Source organism: Condylostylus longicornis, unplaced genomic scaffold (assembly GCF_029603195.1).
Source record: "Condylostylus longicornis isolate FDR11 unplaced genomic scaffold, ASM2960319v2 ptg000006l, whole genome shotgun sequence".
Classification (NCBI taxonomy): Eukaryota; Metazoa; Arthropoda; class Insecta; order Diptera; family Dolichopodidae; genus Condylostylus; species Condylostylus longicornis.
In genome coordinates this window covers 537,334-563,849 of record NW_026577975.1, presented here as the reverse complement: position 1 = coordinate 563,849, position 26,516 = coordinate 537,334, and the positions used below count along the sequence as shown (strand labels likewise).

General features: G+C 26.5%; 1 protein-coding gene across 1 annotated transcript; it reads right to left on the bottom strand.

Annotated features, from left to right (window-relative positions):
- On the bottom strand, positions 1 to 26,067 carry LOC129616824 (high affinity cGMP-specific 3',5'-cyclic phosphodiesterase 9A). The gene is made up of 9 exons (XM_055532373.1): positions 25,941 to 26,067; positions 21,689 to 22,014; positions 15,118 to 15,269; positions 13,056 to 13,163; positions 2,528 to 2,654; positions 2,161 to 2,456; positions 1,835 to 2,096; positions 898 to 1,765; positions 1 to 828 (listed from the first exon to the last, which is right to left on the bottom strand). The coding sequence occupies exons 1-9, from the start codon at positions 26,065 to 26,067 to the stop codon at positions 290 to 292; spliced, it is 2,805 nt and encodes a 934-aa protein (XP_055388348.1). The 3' UTR covers positions 1 to 289.
- Between the last annotated feature and the right edge of the window lie 449 nt (positions 26,068 to 26,516).

Sequence of the window (26,516 nt, the reverse complement as noted above, 5' to 3'; positions counted from 1 at the left end):
TAAAAATTTATTTTAAATTCAATTTTTTAAATATTCAATATAAATATTTTTTTATTTTTTCTTCAATTGTTTTTTATACATTTTCTGGTTCAGGTAAATTCTGTTTACAGCATTTACAAGCAAATGAACTTAAACGATCACTTAAATTTGACCAAAAATTATTTGTATAATCTGTTAAATCATTAGCACTAAGACTTCTACCATTACAGCTATTACCATCATTATTATAATCGGTTATTGGTGGTGGAACATAACCATTTGAACTTGTATTTGTATCAGAACTTCTATGTCAAATTTTTGGTTGATTACTTGAATAATTACCACTGCTATCATGACCACAACCAGTTGAATTATAATCACCATTACTACTACCAATTATATTTTGTTGTTGTTGTTGTTGATTTTGCTGTTGTTCAGATGATGTATATATTGCTGAATCAATTAAATCTTCTTCAAATGTTGGAGTTATTACTTTAGGCAAAGGTTGTGTACTTATTGGTATTGTATTATCAGAACCATCACCACCACTTATACGAATTGGTGGTGCATCACCACTACTTGTATTGTAACTATTATTGTCTTCAGTGAATACATCTTGACGATTACTATTATCTTCATTACGTGATGATTTTCTTGATTCACCACCACTACTACTACTATAACGTTGTTGACGATATGTACTACATGGTACATCTAAACTATATGCACGATTTCTACCAATATTTGTTATTTCCGATTGTTGTATAATATATTGGGATTGTTGATGTTTTAATTGTTTTTGTTTGGCATTCGATGGGAAATAATTATTAGAAATAGTACAACATAAACCTAAAATTAAAAAACAAAAATTATTTTTAATTAATATTATTAATATGAAATTGAAAAGTGTGTATGTACCTTGTTTTGTGACATCTTTAGCACCATTTGTTGTATTATTGTTACGTGCAGGATCAGAATTACTCTTAGATGAATATCTTTTATTACCTTTATCAAATATTGAAAAAATATCAGTTATTTGTTTAAAACGTGCTCTCCATGATTTTTGATTATAACTAGAGGAACATTGTTGATTTGTATTATCAATATTTGAAGATTTATTAACACCAATTAATGATCCTGTTTTACCGATACCAGCAATTCCACCGCCTCCACCACTACCACCACCACCACCACAACTACCATGTTCTAATTTTTGATTATGTTCTTGTAATTGTTGCTGTTGTTGTAATAAAAGTAAATGCTGTTGTTGATGATGTTGTGTTATAGAACCAATTGATGCATTTGTTGAATGGCAAGCTAAATTCATTTGACGTAACATTAATTGATCACAATACATTTGTGATGAATTCATATTAACAACATCTTCACCTAATACAACACAATGTTGTTCATTCTTTGGTTTATCACTAGCTGGTGTTGATGTTGAACCGCTACTATTCTGTTGCGATTGTAAGCCTTCATTTTGACGATTATAAAATACATAACTATCAGAAATTACTTGTTGTAAGCCATCCGATGATCTACGATTATTACAACTGTATTGATCTAAACTGACTGCACGATTTGAACCAAAATGTCCACGATTTGTATGATAACCATGAATATTTCCATATGAATTACGCATTCTACCACCAGAACTACACATTTCACTTATCATTGATGGACGTTTCTCTCGATTCGATTTACGATGACATGTTGAATGTGATGCTTTAGAACGATTTCCACTTTCTGTATCAACTTTAAATTTTGATGTCTTTTCGGCTACCTGCATTCAATTTTAAATATTTTTCTTTTTATTATTTAATTAAATAATCTAATCAATATATATATTTACATCAACTTCAGTTGCTGTTTCAGAATCACCACTTTCACTACCTTCAGGTAAATCATGTAATTCAGCTGCAATACATGTTGGCTCATCGACAGATGTACGAGATGTTGATTTTTGAGATGGTATACTACGACGCGATTTTACACTAATTCCAGATTGTGAACGTGGTATTTGTGGAGAACATGATCCATTTGATTCCGAACCATTTTCTGTATTTGATTCTGCAACAGATTTACGTTGCTTATTTTGAGCATCATTTAGGCATCTAAAAAAAAAATTTCAAATAATTTCAATAAAATTTTTTTATTCTTTTATTAAAATTCATTTACTTGTAGTAGTCCAATGCAATACGAACAGGAATAATTATTAATTCTATAATTTCTGGTAATAATTCACCTAAAGCTTCAAATAATGGTAATAATACCAGACCAATAAAACGTACTTGACTACCCGGTTTACTTATTTTATCTGGATCCATAAATGGTGTAACCGGTAATCCTTCAGATTTTTCTGCTGCACTTTGTGCAAAAAATTCTTTAAATAAACGATCTAACCATGGTTCAGCAACATCCATTGGTCTAGCTTCATTTGAAATATCAGCAACTTTTATAAGGACCATGCATAACTGCAAATTGGAAAAATTTTTTTAATTTCTCTTTTTTTTAAGGAATTTTTTAAAAAAATTCTTTCAATTACCAAATTTATATGGGATCGATTTGAGTAATCAAAAGTTGTAATGATATCTTTAAATTGTGTTAGGATTTCATTATGACGTGCCATATCCGTTGCCAATATGCATCTTATTATTCCCTCTCGAATAAAACTGTGAATAAAAGAGAATTAAGAATTTTAATAAGAATTTTTAAATGAAATAACAGAATATTTTTATATTATAATTTTTTTTGGAAACTTTTTATAATAACTAGAGCACGACCCTTAGATCTGACTTACTCCTAAACCCCAACTTATTCTAGTTCCGAGAATTTTAAAATATCTCTACAAGCCAATCAGATGTCTCTGAATTGCCAATTACACAAAACGCACTGCATCACTTCTTCGTCAAGCAGATAACCGCACAAAAGGGTTCGCCTCTAATCCCAATTTATTTATATAGTTATTGAAATTATTGAGCCTGTTCTATTATTAAAAGCGAATTCTTTCATGTTAAAATAAATGGATATATTTAAAGATTTGATTAATCCTATATGAAAACTTAAAATTTTACTAAAAGAAAAATTTTATTTTTGCCTGCTTTTATAATTCCAGAATGAATTTTACCTATTGTTTCTATTCAAATTTTGCCGTAAGGAATTTTTATATAGATTTTATATTCTGATGAAAATTTATGTTTGCCTTAAAAATCCGAATAAAATGATTTGTATGCAAATTTTATTTAAGAAATTAAAAATTCATATAAGCATCAAACACATTTGTATGAACAATGAACTGTAGTTGAAAGAAGAAAAAACAAATGAAACAAACTAAAGGTCTAAAATTTTCTATTCAATAGAAATGGAAGAGCATATATTATGGATGTATGAGAAAGAGAACAACATATAACAATTCTCATTCCAATTGTGGCAGTGATTTTTTTTTTAATTTTCAAAGAGTTCGAATACAATTTACTCTATTACACAAAACAGGAGCACAATACCGAAAAATTGTAGCACATCTATACGAGTACCAACCCGAAACAATCAATTGTTTTCCCACTTTCTTTCTTTGAGATGGCGGGATCATACAAGTAGTATGAAAAATAGTATAATTATTTGCATTATAATTATGAATATAGATCGAATTCGCGTTTGCAGTTCTGACTGCAAGAGATTTTATTACTTAAAACTGTACTGCAATATAGAACTATTAATGCAGCGTTGCCAAAAAAAAAACTCTGGCGTAATCTTAATAATGTCTCTCTACTCTCTCAATAATTAATTCTCTACTAATTGAATTGAGATTATGATTATCACAGCAGAAAAAAATTCTATGCTGTCAACTTGACAGAAGATCTTTTGCAGCTCTATCAACAAAAATCTGAATACTTTTTGCAGCAAACTACAAAAACGTACTGCAATTGCAGATCTTTGTTAGAATTGCAAACGCGAATTTGATCTTTATTCACTCATTCCCGAAATTCCATTTCCTAAATTAATTTAGACCCGTCCCTTGACAAAGTAAATCCGTTTCTTCTTATTTGTTTATACGGAAAAATTTCTAGGATTAGACTATACCCTTCATATTATGACTAAAAATATCGAAAAATAAAAAAAAAAACTGTAAAGATTATGGATTTTATGTAAGATTGTAAGGTATTCAAAATGCTGTAATATTACTCCATCCTGCCCCTCCCCCTGCGTATGCTTGAATAATTTTTTTTTCATATATCTTTTTGTTTCTAAGGATGTTGTTTTGGTTCTGTTTGTTATTTATTAGTGGTTTGTTTTAAAAAGCTAAAAGCGACGGATATTAAATTAAATACATATATATATATACTGGTTTTGTATATGTGTACATATTTACATTTCTGTATTCGGTAATCGTAGTACGATACGGGTATTTGGTTTAGAGAAAAATATAAAAAAATTTTACATAGATGCTTTTATTTGCAAAAAATTTCAATGGTGGCCAAAAAAAAAGAAAAATTAAAATAAATATTTTTATGTATATATGCGTTATGTATATATATTTATATATATGAATATATGCGTTATATATATATTGATATATAAATTTATTTTTTATGAATTTTATATACATAGGGTGATTATTTTATATAATTAAAGGTGATAAAAGTTCAATGATTTATTAAAAGAATGTGTATGCAGTACATGGTGTTTCTATGGCAAAAACTGCCTCAAGAATTTAAAATTCGTTGTGATATATAGGAGAGATAGGGAACACCATATAAAAAAATTTCAAAATTTATGGCCGGATTTTTTAAAATTTCAAAATTCAGCCTGATTTGGGATTTCAAACTCGGCTTTTACCAAATGACTTTAAAATTTATTTTTCCAATTTCTACTCCTTAACTTTTACTCTAAAACTTCGACTCAATAATTGTGATACAGATATCACTTCAAAACTTCGACTCCACACAACTCTGAATTATTACGAATTCGATATTTCAACTTCGAATTTAAAAATCTGCTAGAAATTTTCAGATTCTCAAGCATAAACAATTTCATTACACCCTGTACAAAAACCAGAATTATATTTTATTTCAATGTCCGTTTCACATCCTAATGCATATATTTATTAATACCGTTAGAAAAATATTTACGAAAATAGAAATTAGGATATTTAAATTTATAGCAAAACTTAAGAGGAGAAATCGAGGCAAAATAGAAAAGAAAGAAAAAAACAAAATTTAATAACAAAAAGATGTTTTTATAAAAGTCCATTTCTAAAAGGTATCCGAGAAACAGAGGTGAGGAATAGGGAAAATGGAGTAATTTTGAAAAATAGGCATGGGGAGATGCAAAAAACAACAAAATATATTTCATGCTTATTTCATCTATTTTTAAATTAATAGTACAAAGTAAGGAGATATTTTTAAATTTAAACACTGAAATTGGTGCCTTAAAACTCCGTTTACGATATAGAGTGAATGAAATGTTAGAAACTTTATCGTTACCATTATCTTTATTGCTATCATCTACCTATTCAGAATTATTTCCATCAACAATTTCAACAGTATAAATATTAACCGTTTTATTATGTATTTGGAGACCCTGGCGCCCAACGACTGCTGCAAGGATTATCTGACTAGAATCCTGCAAAAGTATGATCGATTGATATAAGTGAATTTCTGAAAAATTTGCACAGAGATTGAACCTTCTGTTTCGTTAAACATATGAAGAAGTTATTCTAGTCGGAGGCTGACAAAGCATCTATTTTATATCATTGTGGAATTTGACGAAAGAATTATGTTATTATTTTCTGGATTGATATTTTTATATAAAGAAACAGTGAACTGGAACTTGTTCACTGGTTCATTAGATCTTCTATTAAAAGTACTTCATAAATTTGGTAGTGATGTGCTTTAAATCGTGTATCGCTCCTGTTAAATTGTATACTTGTTAAACTGACATTAAATTCATTGTTAATTTGGTAATGGTTTGGTTATTTGAAAATTATATAAACCACATTTCTATAGCAAGTTGTCTGAATGAATGATTTACGGCATTGTATGTTGCAATTTAAGAATTATTGAGAAGATTTCAATTATAAACAAGAAAAATTTAAACATGTTTTTTTAAAATTTCATGTAAATTCCCTTAATGATGTGATATTCCTGTTCCTGTTCATATAAAATATACGCTAGATTTACATACATACAAACATTTTAAAAATATTACAGAGAGAATTTTATGGAAAGGAAACCGGACTTTTCCATTAGCACTGAACAACAACGAACAAAAAGAAAAAACGAAAAAGCAAAAAAAAAAAAATTAAATGAATAATAAGGATTACAATAAGGATCAAAATCTTGCGGATAAACGCATACCATATTTAAAAAAAAATTATTTGGTGCGAAAACCAACGAGTAAGTAAAATTTTAATTTTTTTTCTATGTTCTTTTTATATATTTAGTATGGGTATGGGGCTCAGTATAGTTGATTGAATTGGTCAGCGGTGAAATGAAAATGGAGGAAAATTATGAGAAAAAATTAAATCCTGACCAGACAACAAAATAAAATGTGAAAAAGTAACATGCTACGAGATTAATTCAGTAAGTACTTTAATTAATTTATAGCATTGCAATCAGAAAATATTTTAAATATTTTGTTATAACATTAAGCAGAAGCAGAACAGGAGAACAATTTAAGATTACTAATACTAAATATTGCTTGCATAACCTATCACATTCATCCGACCATTATTCACTCCCGTAATCGGCACGGGGAGATTATTCCACAGAACAGCATTGCTCACAAAAAATTAAAGATATCTACGATGTCTAGTATGCCTTGGGTAACTGACGACTTAACCGACCTACCTCTTCTGATTTTATTATAAAGATGTTATGGACGATCACCATTAAGAATCCTCTTAAATAGTTTAATACATTGCAGATTCAGATATCCGGCGGAGCCGCAATCAAGCAAGATTTTTCTTTCATCCGAGATTCTGTCAAATTTTTTTCTATTGACGGCAAATCTATAGTACAGGTATTGAAAATGAGCTTAATTTTATTAAACTCAATGGCGCCCATAGAAGAAAACACAACATCACAATAGAAAAAGTGCGTTCAAACTAGAGACTTAGACTTAATCAAGTCAATCGTAGTCACCTTAAAAAGGATCGAAGAAAACCTCCAAAGAGTTCTGAGTTTAAGAAAGATTTTATATGCTATTAAGTTGATATGATCATTCCAGTCAAATTTACTATTGAAAACAACACCATGATCCTTGAACGTATTAAAATCTTCGTTTATCATTTGAATTCTGTCAGGAATTCAATTCAGCAAAAGTATTGCCGAGAAAAAGTTGCGTATTATCAGTATTAATCTGGCAAGAAGAATGTTGAAGGCAGAATGGAAACTTTTCCATATAATGGAAACTTTTTTATATAACTGAAGAGCAGATGGATGAAGTAATCTAAGAAACGAGTTAAAGGCAGAAAAATTAAAAATTGGCGGACCGCTCTCTTGGCGGACGTTTTACCAACTGAGCTAAAGAGGTATGAAGAATTTTCAGGTATTTTCAATGAATTCTACTATATTGCAAGTGATTTTTGAGCTTGAATTCTCAAAGGCGAAACATTGCACAGTATAAAATTTCGGTAAATAGCAAAATTTTTTTACAAAATAAAATTAGATTTTATTATTTTAGATAGAAAAAATTTGGATTTTCTATGCCATTTCCTTTTGTACTTGGAATATAAAAATTTTAATAATTTGTTGAGTAAATTTTACAATTTTGTTGAGCATCTTGTTGAACCCATATTTATTTAAATTATTCACATAGAGGCGAGCATAATACGAGAATTAATATAAAAGTTGTACGAATTTATACCGTAAATTTGTTCTTAAAAAATTTCATATAAGATTTGCCTGGAAAATTCGATTAAATTGAATAATTTTTTCAAAAATTTCTTTAAATACCAATGAATGAATATTGTGTTTTTAGGGATTCGATTTTCATGAATTTCTAGAGCGAGTTTTTTGAATTTTACAAAAACAATCTTTAGTGCATGTCGATGAATTTAAATTTTCATATGTATAAGATTTGGGAATAGAATATCAAAGTTTTCATGATGCTTTAAGGAAAGCATCAAAAATTTATAAAACAAAGCATTTGTTTTTCTCTATTCCAATTGGAATACGAGTATATAGTTTTTCAATATACTATTAATTCCATACTATTAATTCTCATGGCATATTCCTTGAAAATAAAAAATCATTATAAATTTATTCATGGAATTTTGAAAAATATTTTGATTCATAGTAAAAAATTTATGAGATTTTTGATAAATTTAAAAAAAAAAAAATATTTATGATTTTTTTTTGTATTCTTTGGAATTTAAAATAAATTATTTGAATTTCCTGGAAATATCATGGAGATTTTTTTTGTATATTTTAGTTTTTTTTATAGAATTTAATATGAAATTTTTGAAATTTTCAAAGAATAATCAAGCAAAAAACACATAACGTAGTCATTGAGGCTTTCATTTAGTATTTTTGAATTAAAGTTATATAGTAGGTCCGAAATTCTTGTCAGGGATTATTTAAAAATGCTATTAAAACTCATCAGTTTATTATTGCATTTTAATTTTTGAATGTGTATGTTTCTTAATACTTTTAATCTGTTGGGGTCAGAATACTTTTAATTGTTAAAATTTAAAAATATTTTTATTCAATATTAGATTCTGTTAAAATTTATCTTACTTAATCCAAGGTTATCTAAAAATCACAACTTGCCTGCCATCATTTTACATTATTGTTATTGATTAACTTAACCAAAATAAAGAGAAATTCAATTAAATATATATTTTGGCTCCCTCACTTTTTTCATAAATTCATAATTAATTTTTTACTATTAAAATGAATTGAAATTAATTATTTGATGTGCAAATTGAACAATATGCAACACGAAAAGGAAGTTATGACAAAAACTAGACTTGCATCGCTTCACAAGGGGTCTAATATCTCTTCGAAGGGAAGCGTAATCGATACTGTAATAGAGGTAATAATCGAATACTGTTTGATTGGCGAACATGCGAGGAATATGAGCCACCTCGTAAATGATCTCTATAGTAGCTGTCGTGACGAAAAGGAGAAGGAAACGGCGACACATCTACTAGCATTCGCGATTTGCAAGCGAATGTTTCTTGGGTTTTATCCCTTTCAGGAAACTACGAATTTAGTGAATGTAATTGCAAGAGTCTTTGGTCGATTTACTCGGCCTGATTCTAATGGATGGGAAAAGGAGTAATTTGGCGGTACTACAACGATCCCTATGTTTGGCCTATATGTATACCCTCCGGGTAGCCGTGTCAAACTAATCACACCTAACCTAATCATTAAAAATATTAAGTAACATTCAAAATTGTAAATTTTAAATTTTATTTGCTTTCATTGTAGTAACCCAAGGATTTTCTACAATAAACGTTTCTATAATAATTGTTGGTGTTTCTGTTGGTGTTGTTGATAATATAATATTTAAAAATAATAAATAAAGTGTATAATAACCTCATCATTAATAATTATAAATCTCAAACTTTTAGTAAAAGAAAATTTTTTTCATTTGAAAAGCAGTTATTGGGTAAAGTGAGTAAAGTGAGTAAAATTTTTTTTTTGTTCTCTTTTTAACAAATTACAACTTAACTTTTTATTTGCTCACTTTTTTTTTTCTGAGAAATTGTAAAAAAAAAAAAAAGAGAAAATAATTTTACAATGTGAAATACCATGTGAAAGATGGTGATTTGCGCCATGGGGAACAAATGGAAAAAAAATGAGGTGAGTGTTTTGAAGAAGAATTTGTAATTAATTTTATCCTTGTTTTTAACCAGGATCACTTTCAGGTATAAAATTTCTTCTTCTTCTCCTTATTATTCTGTTTCTTCTTATTTGTTAAATTTTTCTATTTTACGTCGCGAGCTTTTGTTTCAATTACTTATTAATTATAAATTAATTGCAGGAAAGAGAGAAACAAGTAGAAAAAAAAATGAAAATTGAAAAAAAAAACGTAAAGTTTTTTTTTATCTCCAGTGAAAAAATTTTCCAGATTTTCTTAATTTTTTTTTCACCTTTTCTTTATTATTTACTTTTCTATATTGATTTTGTGTTGTTGTACGGTAAAGTGAGCAAAGTAGATGATTAAGTCTTTTTGTTTTTGTTGTACGCCAATTTTCAAAACGTATTTTCATAATAATCTCAAAATTATTTTATTTTTTTTTTTACTCATATTTTGCGCGCGAAAACGTTGGTGTAAAATGTATTCCATAAAATTATTAATATATAAGTAGCTACAAACACATACATACATATTTTTTCTAATAATTAATTAAGGGGTTCGTGCAATCGTGCACATTAATGTTATTCGTTTTTTTTTTTTTGAAATTATTGTTGGTGCTGTAATTTATATTGAGTCCCTAGATCAGTTTCAATTGAAATTTTTGATTTTGATTTAACAAATTTTTTTTAAAATATAAATTTTATAAAATTAATTAAAATTAATCAAGTAACACCTAGTGATTTATTGTGAAAGTTATAATATTTTTAAGTCTTTTACGAATAGGAATTTTTAAGTCTTTTACGAAAATATTTGTGATATTTTATAAGAAATTCAAGTGTTGTTCTGTTTCTCTATGTGGAGGCTGCTTTGACAATCAGAAAGAAATGATGACCCCTCTCTCACTTTCTTTCTATAGCCATGTTCGACGTTGGGGAATTCTAGACAAAAATATCATTGGGTTCGTTCCTTTCAACGGGCTACAGACTTAGTGAATGTAAAGGGATAAAAAAATCTTAGCCAATTTTTGAGGAATTCAGGTTGATTCGAATTCGTGGAAGAAGGACAGAATTGAGAAGGGAAGCAGAGGTCTGGAATGTTATACCATTACGAGCTTAATTGGTATTTGTTTTAGAATGGGTTTTAGAAAAGTTGTTTATCTCATTGTTTCTATATCAAAATAAATTAATTTTGAAAGAAGTGGTGATTGTTGTGATGGTTGCTGGAATGGTTGTATATTTCGGACTGATTTTGGGGAATATATATATACGACTCCTTTATTAATACGGAAATTTCCACGGTTTTAATAATTTTTAATAAATTTTAAATGATTAAGTAATTATTTGTGCTCGAATAACACACGATAAGTGTGTGAAATGTGATTTTTCTAAAAGGATTAGTTATTCCTTGTTACGAGTATTCATTGAAATTTTTACGGTAAAAAATATTTTTTACCGTAAATATCTATACAATAAATACAACAAATACATACACATATGCGTTACAAATAAATGTTGGTGTTAATCAAAAAAGGAAACTGACCGCATTAAAGAAAATTTAATACAAATTCATGGTAGGTATAGGATAAAGTTTGGTGTGTAGGTGTTGTTTAGCTTTGATAATTTCTGTTTTTTTTTTTTTTGTAATTAATTAGATAGGTAATTCGTGACATACGTTACTTTATTTTAGACTTTAGAACTGAAATCTAAAAGAAAAATAAAAAACAAGAAAAAGTAGGGAATGGTGGAAAAGGTAGTGAGTTGGGAGAGCATTGTAAACACTTTACGTGTTAAGATCCTTTTTTTTTGTTGTTTTTGTTTTTTCTTTTACTTTGATGAATTTTCGTTTTTTTTTTGTGAAAATTCTTTTTCTAATTCTTTTCCATGTTTATTTATATAAATTTTTTTTTTGTATAACCTTAAGGTATGTTTTAAAAATTTCTTCTATTTTGGACCCACTACCCCAGTACCGAAGCGTGTTAGATAGATAAAAATATAATTTGATGCTTTTACTCTTAAATGTTTATGATCCTTTGGTTTTGTTGTATGAAAGATATGAATTTGAATGGCATAGGGAGAGAGAATAAAAAAAAATAATGATTAAAGACGCAGTCATTAAACCTAAAACGAAAAATGTTGATTATCGTGGGTAGAATTTAATTTGCTTTTTTCTTTTTCGTTGAAAATATTTTCGAAGAAAAATGGGTTTATTCCAAAATTAAGTTTCTTATGTGGTAAACTCATAATGTAGGTCCGTGAATGTTAAAATAAAATTGTGATTAAACTGTTCATAAAATTTTGGTTCTAAGAACACATTTAATTAAGGACGAGGTATTGAAGAAATGATGATCATCGTCAGTAGATTCTATATGAGATTAGTTTAAAGAGAAATATTTTTATATATTTCCCCCACTCCTTTCATTCTACTAAACTTAAACTCTCTATAACTGAAGTTATTTATAATTGAAACTCTCAATCATTCTCTTTCTTTCTCTCTGAGAGCCTTTCTAAAAAAAAATTATTGCAACAGTCATGTGTTGTTGCGATCCCCGAAAAATTTCAATTTATTTCAACTCAATTATTCGAAAAAATTAATTCAATAACAAAAAATCTGTGTATACTGCGCAAAGAACAATTAAAACACTTTTTTTTTACGGAATCTATTAATTGGGACTGAGCCGCTTTATGTGTTTATTTTTCAAAAATCTCATAGACCGATAATTGTAGATCTCTTTCGAGTAAGTTTTGCATTCAAGTATTTTTTCTACTTTAATTTCATTCATAACTGATGGTAAGTGGTATGGTTCGACTTACAGAAGGTTTACCGTAATGTACTCCAGTAATATAATACGTATGGTATGAAAGTTTCTCTTTCCCTCTCTGTTAAACGATTGTTTTATTCTTTAATTCTCGATTTTTAGTATTTAAGTTTTCTCTATTTTGAATTTGTTAATAAGTAGTGACATTGTTCCATTAAAAGAAGGTTCACTGTAATATACTCGTTTAATATTTATACGATATGGTAACCTATTATAATATTGATTAGAGTGCATTCTTAAGAAACTTATTTCAAAAATTCTTGTTTTTTTTTTTTCAAAGTTTTTTCAAATAGTTTGCTTAATAAATTTCATACAATAAAGTTTATATACAATAAAATTTTTCTAAATAAATTGAATTTTATTTATAATAGTAAAAAGAAAAAAGTTTCCAATATGAAAAATATAAGAGTAACAAAATGTGGGAAAAAAATTTCCCTAATAATATACTTACTTAAAAGTTTCTCTACTGAAATTTTTGAATATATTGCAGTCAGGATGTTCTAATAAACGGAAAGCAATCGAACAATGATGATTTTCTAATGGTGATATATCATTATACCTGTATGTATATTAAGAAAAAGAAGAACAAGAAAATAAGAAGAATATAAAAAATTATAATATGTGGGTAATTTTGTATGTATGTGGGATATATGTATAATATGTCTTATATACGTTTATTTTTAAAAGTATTTCATATGAAAATAAATGTAAAAGTTTTGAATCAAAAACGACATTGCAAGGAAATTTTACAGAATACAAAAAAAAAATGTTTTAATAATAAAAGTTATTATATGTGAAAACTTTTATAAAATTTCATTTTAAGAAGAAGAAAATAAATAATATAAAAATGGAATAGAAGGGGACAATAAGTTAAAAATAAAAAAAAACAGCCAATTAATTAAAAATAATTAGAAATAAATCCGGCTTGGTTTTTTTGAATAAAAAAATATTTTTAATGTAGGACTTCACCTGTTTTGTATAAACAGATTTTAAATAAAGTTGGGTCAAACCAATGGTTTGTATTGTAGCACTTTTCCCTTCAACAAGTGAAAATTCTGCTTTTAAATACAGTCTATGTGTAGCTATCACACTATTAAAATTATTTTCATTCATATACAAAACTATTTCTAGGATTGCATATATTTAGGATGACTCCTAAAATTTCAAGCCTCTACAGTCTGGGGTCTAGAAGAAAAACGACATCAAAAATTTGGAAAAAAAGGACTTTAAATAACGGTAAATTTGAACGGCTATTTTGTTTTTCTTAAGTTGAACTATAGTATACCGCACAAGGGGAAGCAAGCCACTGCCTTTCCGCGTTTGCAAAATTTCAAAAATGCTTATGGTTTAATTGCAACAAATATTTAAAAAAGGCCATTTTTAGGGTTTTAGGGGGGTTTAACTTCTAGAGGCGGGGAGATAGGTAAAAATTTTGTTCTACGGAAATAAGTTTCTAGTGAAGATCTATGTACGTATTAAATTTCAGCTTTCTATCTTCAAAGGTGTAGAAGTTTTGTAAACAGACACACGGGCAGACGGACGGACGGACGAACAGAGTGAAACTAATAAGCACTTTTTTCAAAAATTTTTTTGGAAAAGTGCTAAAAAGAGATCATTTAAATTGAACGAATGTTGAAGAAATTTAAGGAGCATTCGAGGCTCAATAATACCCTAAAAGCATCGCGGTAGGTTTTCACTTGTTTTACAATTAATAATTTTACCGTAGGTTTTCTCTTCTTCACAGATATTTCATTTTTGAAATTTGCTCAATTTTTGCTCAATATTTGATATTAAAATGAAAGTCGGAATATATGAGCTTCTATTTTACGAAAAAATAATTCTTATGGTATATGAGTAAACAATGATTAAAGGAAAAGTTGAAATTTTTTTTTTTAAAAAAATTTAATTTTGTACTTAAATATTTAAAAAAAAATCTTTGGCGCCGATGATACTCCGCTCAAAGAGGAATTACAGCCATATATCTCGAGTTATAAGGAAGACCAACTTTGGTGCGTAAACAACTCGACAAGGAGGGTAACAAAATAAAGTTTTTCTATTATTCTTTTGTTTATACGAACTCATTATGCTGCCCATATAAGGAATACCAACGAGTTTTCGACACTCTGTATGAAAATTTTATAGTGCAATCATTAAAGTTGTATACATGAATAAAGGAGTGAGAAATTTCCTCTTATAAAGTAATATTTTCTCAGCGACACTATATTATTATTCAATTTTTCCAACATTCTGCTCATTTACGATAAGAGAATTTTCTGACGTAAATTTGAAATTTTAAATATTTAAGCATTTTGTGAGGGAAGAGGAGCAATAAATTCCGCTCAAATTCAATTGAAATAAAAGTTATTAATGAAGCACTTAAGAGAAAAGTTCATTCTCATAAAATAATGATTGAGTTAAATTATATACAAGAGCATTCTCTTGCATTTCAACCTGAAATATGTAATACATGTAATTACAAATTATCAAAGTTATATATACACACATACACATACCTTAAAGCTAATTCTGTTCTGGCATTTATTTGATAAATATTATTATAACCGGGATGATCTAGATCATGACATATTGATGACACCAACAATATTAAAACTTCTAATTCACCAAGTCGTTGGCATAAATTCGCTTGATGGCTTATAGCATACATCTGCAAAAAAAAAAAAAAAAACAAATAGAAAATTTAAAATTTAATTGTGGTTCATTATTAAATTAAAAGGATTAAAGAAAAAAAGGTCCTTTTTTGTAAAGTACAAGGGATTTAAAATAAGCAATGATGTTCAACCATTTAATTTTCATTATAATACTTTGTTAAGTCCAGACAAATACAAAAAAAGAAATTAAAAGAAAATTGTCACATCAAGCAGTCAAAGATTTCTTATTCAAAAGAAAACATGTTTGTGTGGGTAGAAAATATGTAGGAGTAGAAATTTATTAGAAAAAACAATTTATTCAATTGAAATCAAAAGAAAAATTAAAAATTTTAATTTAAATTGGATTTGTTGAACTGTAAATTTTTGATTCTTAATAATTTGTATTAAGTAAGAAGTTGTTTTTAGTTTATTAGACAAGGATAAATGAAGATTCTAAAGAAACGGTACTTTACAGTTGAAAATTGAACTGTACGTACAGCAGAAGTAGTGAAATTCAATGTGAAAACCTAAGGAGACAAAATGCCAAATTAAGTGGAATTGAAATTCCAATCATTTTATGATAAATTATTGAAGGTTTCAGTAAATTAAAAAATTAAACATTGTTGAAGCAAATCAGATTGAACAATTAACTGGAATAGATGAAAACTTTAATTAAAAATATAGTTGATCAGATACCGGATGTGGTCTTGAGATAATGTGAATTCGAAATAGAATGATATACGCAAAAGAATGATCCTGGCCACGGATAATTCAGAAAACAATTGAAAAACTTCCTGCCACATTTTAAATATTCCAGTACTTAATGCTTTTCAAACAGGTCATTTTTCCTCTTCAACTCCCTGAAAGGGACTCAAGAAAAAGAGAAAATGCCATATGTTTAATATTTAAACAGTTGATTACTATCTATTTGTACACCATTCAATTTCTGAGCGGAATTGCATTAAAATGTGAGGAATCTGAGTTAAATCTGTGAGAAGATGAAAAGATTTAATCAATTTTTGGGATAGATTTGTCTCCATTCTTGGAAATTGATCTTCTTGGTTTGTTCTGTATTCTTTGAAGTATCTTGCATTTTTGTCTAATTTTGTGGAATAATCAATTAGATTTATTAAAGTACATGTTAATATCACGTGGCTAATCTACTATACGGTCTGTTATCATGTTGGTCAACTTAGATTTTCTTTCCTTTTATATTCATTATTCGAAGTAAAGGTTAATATTATGTTGCACTTTAAAAAATTTTCCACATTTTTTTTTATTATTCTCTCTTGTGTCCTGGTTTTTGTGTTTTGTTCTCGGTTCACTACACTATGTTCTACAATACGTTTTAAAATCGACAGCTTGTTCCATTTTATTTTTATTTTAGCTATTTCAATGTTTTCTCTTAAAAACCGTTTTAATGGTTAAAAAATGTTCATAGTCTCTTGAGGTAAAAATACAGAAAAAAAAAAAAAGTAAAAAATATCCTTGATGTTTAATTCAAATTTTTTTTTTACACTGCACGTTGTCATTATGCTCTTGTGTAGATAAGTCTACGGTATATCAGACGCTATTCATGTTAATATTACGTATAGAGTAGCTTACATTAAAATTATTGGATTTACTTAGCATATTTTAATAGAAGCACATTTCCTAATGAAATACACTAAAACTATAGTTAAATAATTTTGTTAATTTTGGAAATGGGTGGTTCTTTAAATTGTTTCGGTCGAAACGACGTTAAATTTCTGGTTTCATGTCTTATTTTCGATATTTTTTAGCTGCAAATTGCTAAATTTTTATTTGACAACCTCAATTTATTAGTAAAAATTTTCTTTTCTATTTGGATTTTCGATTTTCTACTTAAATTAACGCCATCTACCTATACACTATATACAGAGTCATCTATTTTTAATGACAATGTCATTGAATGCATTTAATTATGCAAAAATTCGAAATTATAAAAACTCCTTTTAAAATTTATTGTATATTTGTACGCTTAGAAGGTAATAAAATCTTAATATATATTTGGGGGCTATATATTTCTATTTATATTTTATTTAATTTTAGTTTTATTGATATTGAATCCATTAATTTCGCTAGCAAATCTAAATAATATATGTAAAAGACAATTTAATTTTATTACTTGCTTCATACTATCAATTATGTGTTCAGAGTAGCTCTTATATAGTCTCTATTAAACTATTTTATATTTAATATTGTTTTAGAGTAGATCTTTAATGCTGAAAATCTAAATATTTATATTGAAGTAATAAAAAATAAAAGCAATTAAATGTTGAGAATTAGCAGAGCTTTAAGGAATAAATAATAAAAATAAATTAATAGCCTGTATATTTGATAATAGACCGTTTAATATTAGTGTATATAAGAGTATAAGAGTAAAAGATTTGATTGAAATCACGTAGCGCAAAGTAATGAATTATTTTTCTAAATCAAAATGTGAAAATTATCACTATTAACATTTTATGTTCCTCAAAATAATTTTTATTAAATAACTACTCATTAAATTTTTGATTTGAGCATACAACATGTTCGATAATATTCGTATCGAACAATATGTTGGAATAATATACGAAATGATAACATCGAACAAATGAATGAAATTTTTTAAGGTTTTAATCAAAAACAAAAAATATTTAAGTGTTGTTATTTGCTTCATACTGCATATGATCGGTTTCATCCAAATCGTATGAAGCCGACTCCAAACTAATCAAACTAATCAAAATTGATTTTCAGAAATTTTTTCGAATAAATCTTGTAGAGCTTAAAATTTTTTCATTGCTACCTCATATAATATAATCATAATTCACAAAAAAAAAATATATTTTTCTGCTTTGTACGGAATTACGTTTTAAAAAGTATGATTCGATTATTTTGGGGTGGAGGCTGTTCGATCACACATGAAAAATCTGTGTGATATTGGTTGGATGTCCGTTGGTTATCATCGTTACACGTTTAGCCTTAATATAAAAGAGAAGAAAATAGCTAAAATTCAATAGTGAAGAGATATGAGAAAATGCTTAAAACGTTGCTCAGACAATACAAAAATAAAACGTTCGAAAAGTTTGAAAACGATTTTCTTCACTGAACACAACACTTTTGAAATATTAGACCATTTTACACTTATTTTATTTCCATTTATTTTCGTTGCAACTACATCCTATACAATAAGAATCCGTTTTTAATGAATGCAATCTCAAAAAAAAAAAAATTTCTTTTTTATTTTCTGAGAAAAAGAAACAGCATTTTCTCATATATCGAAGTTAAGTACATATTATTACATATATCGACACACAAACATAGCCATACGAAAACATTACCTTTTTTGCATATTATTTTACTCTTGCATTACAAGAATTAACTTTTGTTCTATTTTTCTTGTCTATTCCTCCTTTTACATAGAATAAATTTTTACATTTTTTTTATATAGATATATATATAGGGAGCTTATTATCCTTAGAGAGTATTTTATGTTCTGACTGTGTTGTTTATTTTTTCATAACATTTATTTCAATATCCCAAAAGTATATCAAGTGTAGTAAACTAAAACTTTAAAGTAAAAAAAAATTTAGAAGAGAAATTATAAAGTAGTAGCATAAAGAGCATTATGCATGTGTTACAACAGTACCGTGTTAAGTACGAGTGTATCGAAAAATAACTGATTGTAAGTATGATGAAAGCTCATACATATATAGAATCTCATGGTTTTATGGAACAGCATGGAAAAAAAAAAACATGCTGTTTTATATATGGAAAAGTAAATGGCATCAATTTTACGGGAGCCATTAAAAATTATATTAATTTTTATGTGTGCTGATATGTGTGTGATTGTTATGTATGAAATAAAATATTTACATACATTTTAATATCGAATTGATTCTTCTATTATAACTTAAAGGGGAAAACAAGAGAAACATTTTTTATAGATTTACAAAAAAAGAAATTTCTTATCTTTCTTATTTTTTTTTTTGTTATACAGAAAGAAAATCAGAAGTTGGCATTGTTTTTCCATTGTCTAAGTTTTAAATTTTATTTTTTTTTTTATGAAATATAGATTTTTAAAACCCTTTGATATCAAATTTTTAATATTATAAAAAGAAAAAAAAATAATATTTTTTACAGCACAAATTTGTCGAAAATAAACTATGAGTACTCGAGTGCCATAACAATTCATCTTGGGATTCAAATAAGAGAGCTAATGTAGTGAAGGCTTAATTATGGAACTTGATTGCAATAAAATCGACTCGTCTTTAATAACATTTTAACAAAATTTTTTAATAAATCTAGATCTAATAAATCTAAATCTAAATATCTTATATAATTTTTAAACGACCCTTGTTGAATTCTTGAAATCGACTGTAATTCAATCGGCTCGATTAAATGAAACGAATAAAAAAATCATTTCACTCAATTGATTTAAGAATTTTGTTTGTTTGTGAAGCAATACTGAGGTCTCACATCCCCCTTTCCCGTGCTCAAACAAATTCTGCATCTACCATTTTCTTCCAGAATAAGAAATTTTGTAAAACATTATCTGATTCTATAATGGTCCGATGACATACCCCTACATACTATATTCTTTTTCACTCCTATTATTTTTTTAAACATTTTTGATTGTATACCCTCATAATTGACTTTGTCTATCGAAACGCTAGAGAAATTTCTTTTTTGTTCCGACTGCCTTATTTCTAATTTATTATTTACTTCTGCATAAACCGTATACGAGAAGTAATCAAGTATATTTGAACGAATTATTTAGTATAAGCTCTAAGGAAATCAGTATAATCATACATGTCTGTCCAACAATATTATAATGAACTCAATTTACATAATATAATACAAATGAAATTCAATATTAAGATTCAACAAAATTTTATGATTTTTCGGATTCCAACAATATACCATATTTACCCTTTATATATATAAGTAAAGGGTATAATATAGTTTTCACTTTGATCATAGCATGCTGAATTTAACCAACTGATGTTGTCAAGAGTATATATATATATATATATATATATAGGTACTAATACAATTGTATATATTATATTGTGCTTGATTTTAAGTGTCCTTGTTATAAACTATTGTTTTTATTTTTTTATATACCATCATGTAGATTATTATAAGTGCATGTTTTTGAAATAAAACATGAAATTTGAAATTTTCTTTATAGAGAAAAAAATCCATTATATACGCTTTATATTATAAACAAAATGATTGCAATGCACTTTATGTTCGTGTACATATAAATATAGTGTATGCATATTGGGGCTATGTATCCATATTTGGTCATGTATAACAAGTATATTTTGTTATAACAATTGCTATAATAATGTTTTTTTTTCTGTAAATTTTTAGTGAAATTTAATTTTCTTTAAAAGTAAATGATATTTTCTTGATTTTTCAATTTTAATTGATTAATTGAATCCTTTTGATTTTCTTTTATAGTATATTATAGGGGTTTATTATAATAGTTGTATCAGTTTTACATGTAAACCAAAAAAAAAAACAAAAAGGATGTATAAGGATCCTGATATTAATTAAGTTTTACTTTTCTATATAGATTGATTTACTTTGTAATTAAATAAAAAAAAATTTGTTCATTATACTTTAAAAATATTTCGAAATTTTGGTAGTTTGTATAATAAATTTTAATTAATATTTTTCCCATGATTGTATAACAAATTAATTAGAATTCGGTAGTTGTTCAAAAATTTGTGAATTCTGCTTTAAAATCTAAATTACTGAATTCAGTTTTAGAGTCAATTAATTAGTGATTTGGTACCGGTGTTTGAATTTCTTGCATTACATAATTACAACACTGTATTAAATAGATCCAAATTTCAACTTGGAGATAATGAGCTTCTGAATTAGGCAGAAAAATCCATACCGCATAATATATTTTGGGCTAAACCGAATATTGAACCCAAGAGTTACAATTGAAATTCAAAATTTGTTCATTTGTAATAGCTATTGTAAGATTTCCTTTAAATAAAATAGAATTTAAAATATTTAAAGATAAATTGCATACTTTTAGGGATATACAATTAATAACATTAGAGCTGCGTTCAAATTTTGATTCAGATTGTATTACATAATTGTTTAGTATTAATTGAAAGATGTAGCGTAAGATATTTGAAAACATTGATCAAAATATTCATTGATTAAGTCTTAGGCAATTATTTTTGAAATATCCAGCTATATTTAATCGAAAATATTTAAGTTTTAAAAATGGTTGCGATAGTGATACGAAATAAGGATTGCGGTTACAAATATCGATATTTTCAATTACAATAATTTGTCGAGTGTTAAAACAGTTTTGCAAATCTTGCCATTAATAATAAAAAACTAAAAATTTTTGTCAAATAAAAATTTTATATAAAATTCATTTATAATATATTATTTAGGTACTTACCATTTGTGCAACACAAAAACAATGACGAAAATTATGAAATGGTACTTCATTATAATGTTTATATACTTCATATAACCATTCTCTAAGTGTATCAATTGGTATATTAAATTTATCAATTAAACCCAATTCAATAAACATTGTTTGCATTAAATATATAACATCGGCATCCTCCCAATCATATGAATCAAATGCTGGTAATCTTAAAGCTGATTTTATATCATCGGATAATGTTTTATCACATATTTCAAGAAATCTTTTTTTAACTTCTGAATGTTTTGGTAGACTAGTTTTTCGATGTGGTGGTCCAGCTGGCCGTTTTGATAAACCTATTATTAAATAAAATTTAATATTGAGTTTAATTTTTAGAATTTAATTAGTTAGTTTTTAAATTTGCAAATAAAAATAAAATATTATTAATCAAGTAAATTTTTAATAATTAAAAATTGTGTTAAAATAACTTTAATTGATTGTTTTAACTTAGATTTGTAAGAGTTCAAAAATAGGGGGAGAAATTTTTCATAATCCTTTCTATTTTTTATTTTATTTCACTTCAAAATTTAATAAAAACTTTTAGCATTAATTTTAATATATAAAATCTTACAAGGATCCTAAGATATCCCAGCCTTCTTTTAAAATAAAATATTTTATATTTTCATTGTTAAATAAAAGCTTTTTTAAATTTTTATTAAGAATTAAGCAAATTAAAACATTATAGAATTTTTAAAAATTTAGCATAAATTTCAAAAAATTAAAAATTTAAATGGCAACAATTTAAATTTTATAAAAACATAATTCCTTATTAAGTACATAGGGTTGAATTCAGATTTAAAATATATAAACAGTGTTGGTACAGTGTCATTATAACGGGAGATTTTCCACCTCATAACGAAAAAATACGACTTTTTTTTTTAAATGATAAACATAAAACATAATATCGTAGAATATCCTTTTAATATGAAAATATGTCATTTTGTTTAAGGATAATTAATAGTAGGGATGCGATGTTCGTAAGCCAACAAAAATATGTTACATATCATGTGAATGGTAGATTAAGTGACTGACCTTAATTGTGAGAACTATTCATACGTATAAAAGTTTTTTAATTCAAAGTTATTTTGATATGAAATGCAATAATTTAAGAGTATATAAAGGATTAAAAAGTACAAAGAATTAAAAATTGTTAAACTGTTAGATATCTCTAGAGTTAAGATGACTTCCATCCATTTAAAACTAGATTGAGCAACTCTGCGTGAAATAAAAGATTACTAGGACGTATTAGGCCTTACAAATAACTTTCCCCTTACTATGTAACTACAATTTGTGGTTGAATTGATGAAGCAACTTTGCCATTTGACGCTATTTGTCTTTACACTTGAAGAGGTGAAGCAATTATAACATTTTTCTTTCATATAAAAGAAACATATTTGCTGTGATTTTTTAAAATTATATTTTATAGACATGTTGGTTGAGATGTGCTACTCAAGTTATAATAACACTGCAACCAGTCTGATCCATTACAACCACTTAAATAGGCACAAGTTCAATGCTATTCCAGTTTCTTCCAAGAACATTGCGATATTAGATGATAATTTGAAACGATTTCTTATATTTTTGAGCAAAATCGTAATATTTCGATTATTCAATCGCCTTTCCAATCATTTTCCTAAAAATTTTCAAGTATCTAAATCTTAATTGAATTATAATAAAGTTAAGTTATTTAAAATTTAAAAAGAAAAAGCAAAAAAACGAATTTTACAGATTAACTTTGGTAATAACAAAAGTTCATTCAAAAGTTAATTTTATTTTTCCTTGCTCTTTTTTGAAATTTTTGTTATTTCGAAAAATTTGCCAATAATCTAAAAAATAAAATAAGAAAAAAATTCTAAATGGACGGGATATTTTTCCTCTTAATATTGAATTATTCATTTTTCTATAATACAATTAAATTTTTGGAATCCTTTTTCGTTTTTTGTTAAAAAATATTTTTTCTCTCACATGCTTATTTTACAAGAGATTTAAAAATGAAAAAGGTTGCTGGCTAAGGAAAATGTTAATAGGAAAATCCTTTTTTTTTTTTTTTTTTGGCTCCAATTTACATAAACATGTTTGTGTATTTGGTGTAATCCCGTGAATAAAACACTCTTCAAAATATAGATTCTCACTGTAAATCTCTTATTCCTTTAATTTTTGTTGAGACAGGGTTGGCTTTCGAAATTTTATTTTCTTCCAAAATTGTTTAGGTCACATTATAGGTTATCCCACTTTGAAGTTTTCCAAATATTTAGAAATATCCTTAGATTTTTCATTGCGTTCAGCAGATTTCCGATGTAATTTGGTCTATTTTGCAATTCATTTAGAATAAATGATTGAGAGCTAATTTGTTTGCAAATATAAATATTTCCTGGGCTATTTAATATTTTCCTGAGCTATTTACGTTACTAAACAAGTGCTTACTACTGTTCTACTTCTTTATCCTCCAGATTTTTTACATTTCAAATTCCTAAAGAAAATTCTTTATTTACTCCATTTTTTTTTTCTAAAAATTTAACATTCACATTTTTTATGAAAATCATTTTAAAAATAATAAAAGAAAGTAAAAAAAAAAAGGATAATAGATTTTTTGTATGTTAGTCTTTGAATATCCTTAATATTCATTGATAATTTATTTATGTGTTTAAAAAGGTAAACGATATTTCAAAAAAAAAAAAGGGAAAATATTTTAACATAAATTTTTTTTTGCAATGAAATTTTCATAAATTCTTTTTTATTCTTTCGTAGATTTTATGAATTTAAAGAACGAGAATAAATAAATACTATGATCCTGATCCTTTTAAATTTTTAATAGAAATTTGAAAGAAAAAAAAAATTTTTCTTTAATTAGGACATTGTTTTTTTTTTCAAAATTAATTTTTCACTCTTTGAATGACGTTAACTTAAATTTTGATAGCTGTTTTAGTATTAAAAATTTCTTCGTTTTCTTCGAATTAAAAATTTATTGATATTGTTTAAAAAATTGCATATCCGCAGGGGTATATTAAAGAATTTTGTTCTTTAATTTTAATATTGAATGACGGTTGATTTGTACATTCCAACGGAACCGAATGGGGCGAAAGGACTACTGCAGCCATTGACGACTTATTGCACTCTCCCCACGCTCTATAATATCCCTGTTCCAAGTATAAAACTGGACATGTCCCTAAGGAAATCAGACAACAGATCCTTCGTATAAATCATAATATTATTTTGTATTTTAATATTTAGAGCACATATTTATTTTGGGAGTGTTCTATAATCGCGACTAAGCGCATAATGTTTGTAGTGAATACTAGATTTCAATTAAATTAGGATTCATTTGTTCTATATTGTTAACCAATATCGCTACTGCAATATTTTTATGTAAATGCTTAAATAAAATTTCAAAATTTTTTGAATAAAATCCATTTTTTGTGGAAATTCGTAAAATTTTAAAAATTTTATATTCTATATTTACATGACAATTTTATGTTGTTATATATTAATATCCTTACACTTTATTTGATATTGAATAGAAATTTTATAATTTTTCTAATCTTTCAAATGTGATATAAGTAAAGATTATATTAAAATATTTAAAATCATTTTCAAATTATCCTTGATTATTTGTTTATTTTAAAAACTCAATTTCAGGATATTTTCTCAATATTATTGGATAATATTTTGAAAATATTGAATAATAATGGGAAAAATTTGTCATAATCATAATTGGAAAATTAAGTATGAAAACTATTATAAATTTTTATTTGATTTTCTATTATAAAAATTTTATAATTGCATTATTTTAATTCTACATTATTATGGCAAATGATTATATTGTTATTATTATTTTATCACAGATTAAAAATTAAATCGAATATAATGTCATATTGTTCTATAAATTATAACAATTGGAAAATTGTTATAAAAGATAAAAATGTCTTCAGGAGAATTATTCTATGAATGTATGAATGAAAAATTAAAAGTTATACAAATTTGTTGAATTCTACATAATGAAAAGGACACTTTAATTGGAATTGTATCTTAATCAATATCAATATTATTGTACATTATTCGATTGTTAGTTGTGTTTATGTTTATTCTTTGACATTAAGTTTTAAAATTTCTTTTGCAATAATCTTTATTCTTCATTGATTTTAACCACATACATATAAAAATATAAAAAGACGCTGGGCGTTTAGATGTTTTCATTCTTTAGTGAGAAATGAGCAAATCTAACGATCTGCAGGTTGGCAGGGACTATGTTCAGGCTCATACAACACTCTTAAAAACAAAAACATAAGTATCTCATACTGCATACACAATGTATATTTTGTCACAGTGGTCGGCGTAATGTCTGGGAACATTGTATAAGATGTGTATATGTGCTAGCATATAACAATTTGGGGTAGCAAAAATTGGATTGCACCAGGTGATATAAATAGCTTCGAGTATCTTTTGTATGGGAGGAGGAAGCATGCACTTAGCGAATACACATTTAAGACGTTGACTGGAATTTAGAGCTGTAAGGAAAGGCAAATTCATTTGCGTTTGGTGTGAAAGGAAGAACGTTTGAATACTACAAATGAATTGTAACACTCGCTTTTAGTTTATCACAACTTAATGCTATTTAGATTTTTCTGTTATGAAAAAAAGCTCATTTTTGAGTAATTATTTTTTGAGTGATTTTTTTGGACGATTTTTTGAGTGATTTTTTTGAGTAATTTTTTTGAGTAATTTTTTTTTGAGAGATTTTCTCGAGAGATTTTTTTGAGTGATTTTTTTTTGAGTGATTTTTTTGAGTGATTTTTTAAAT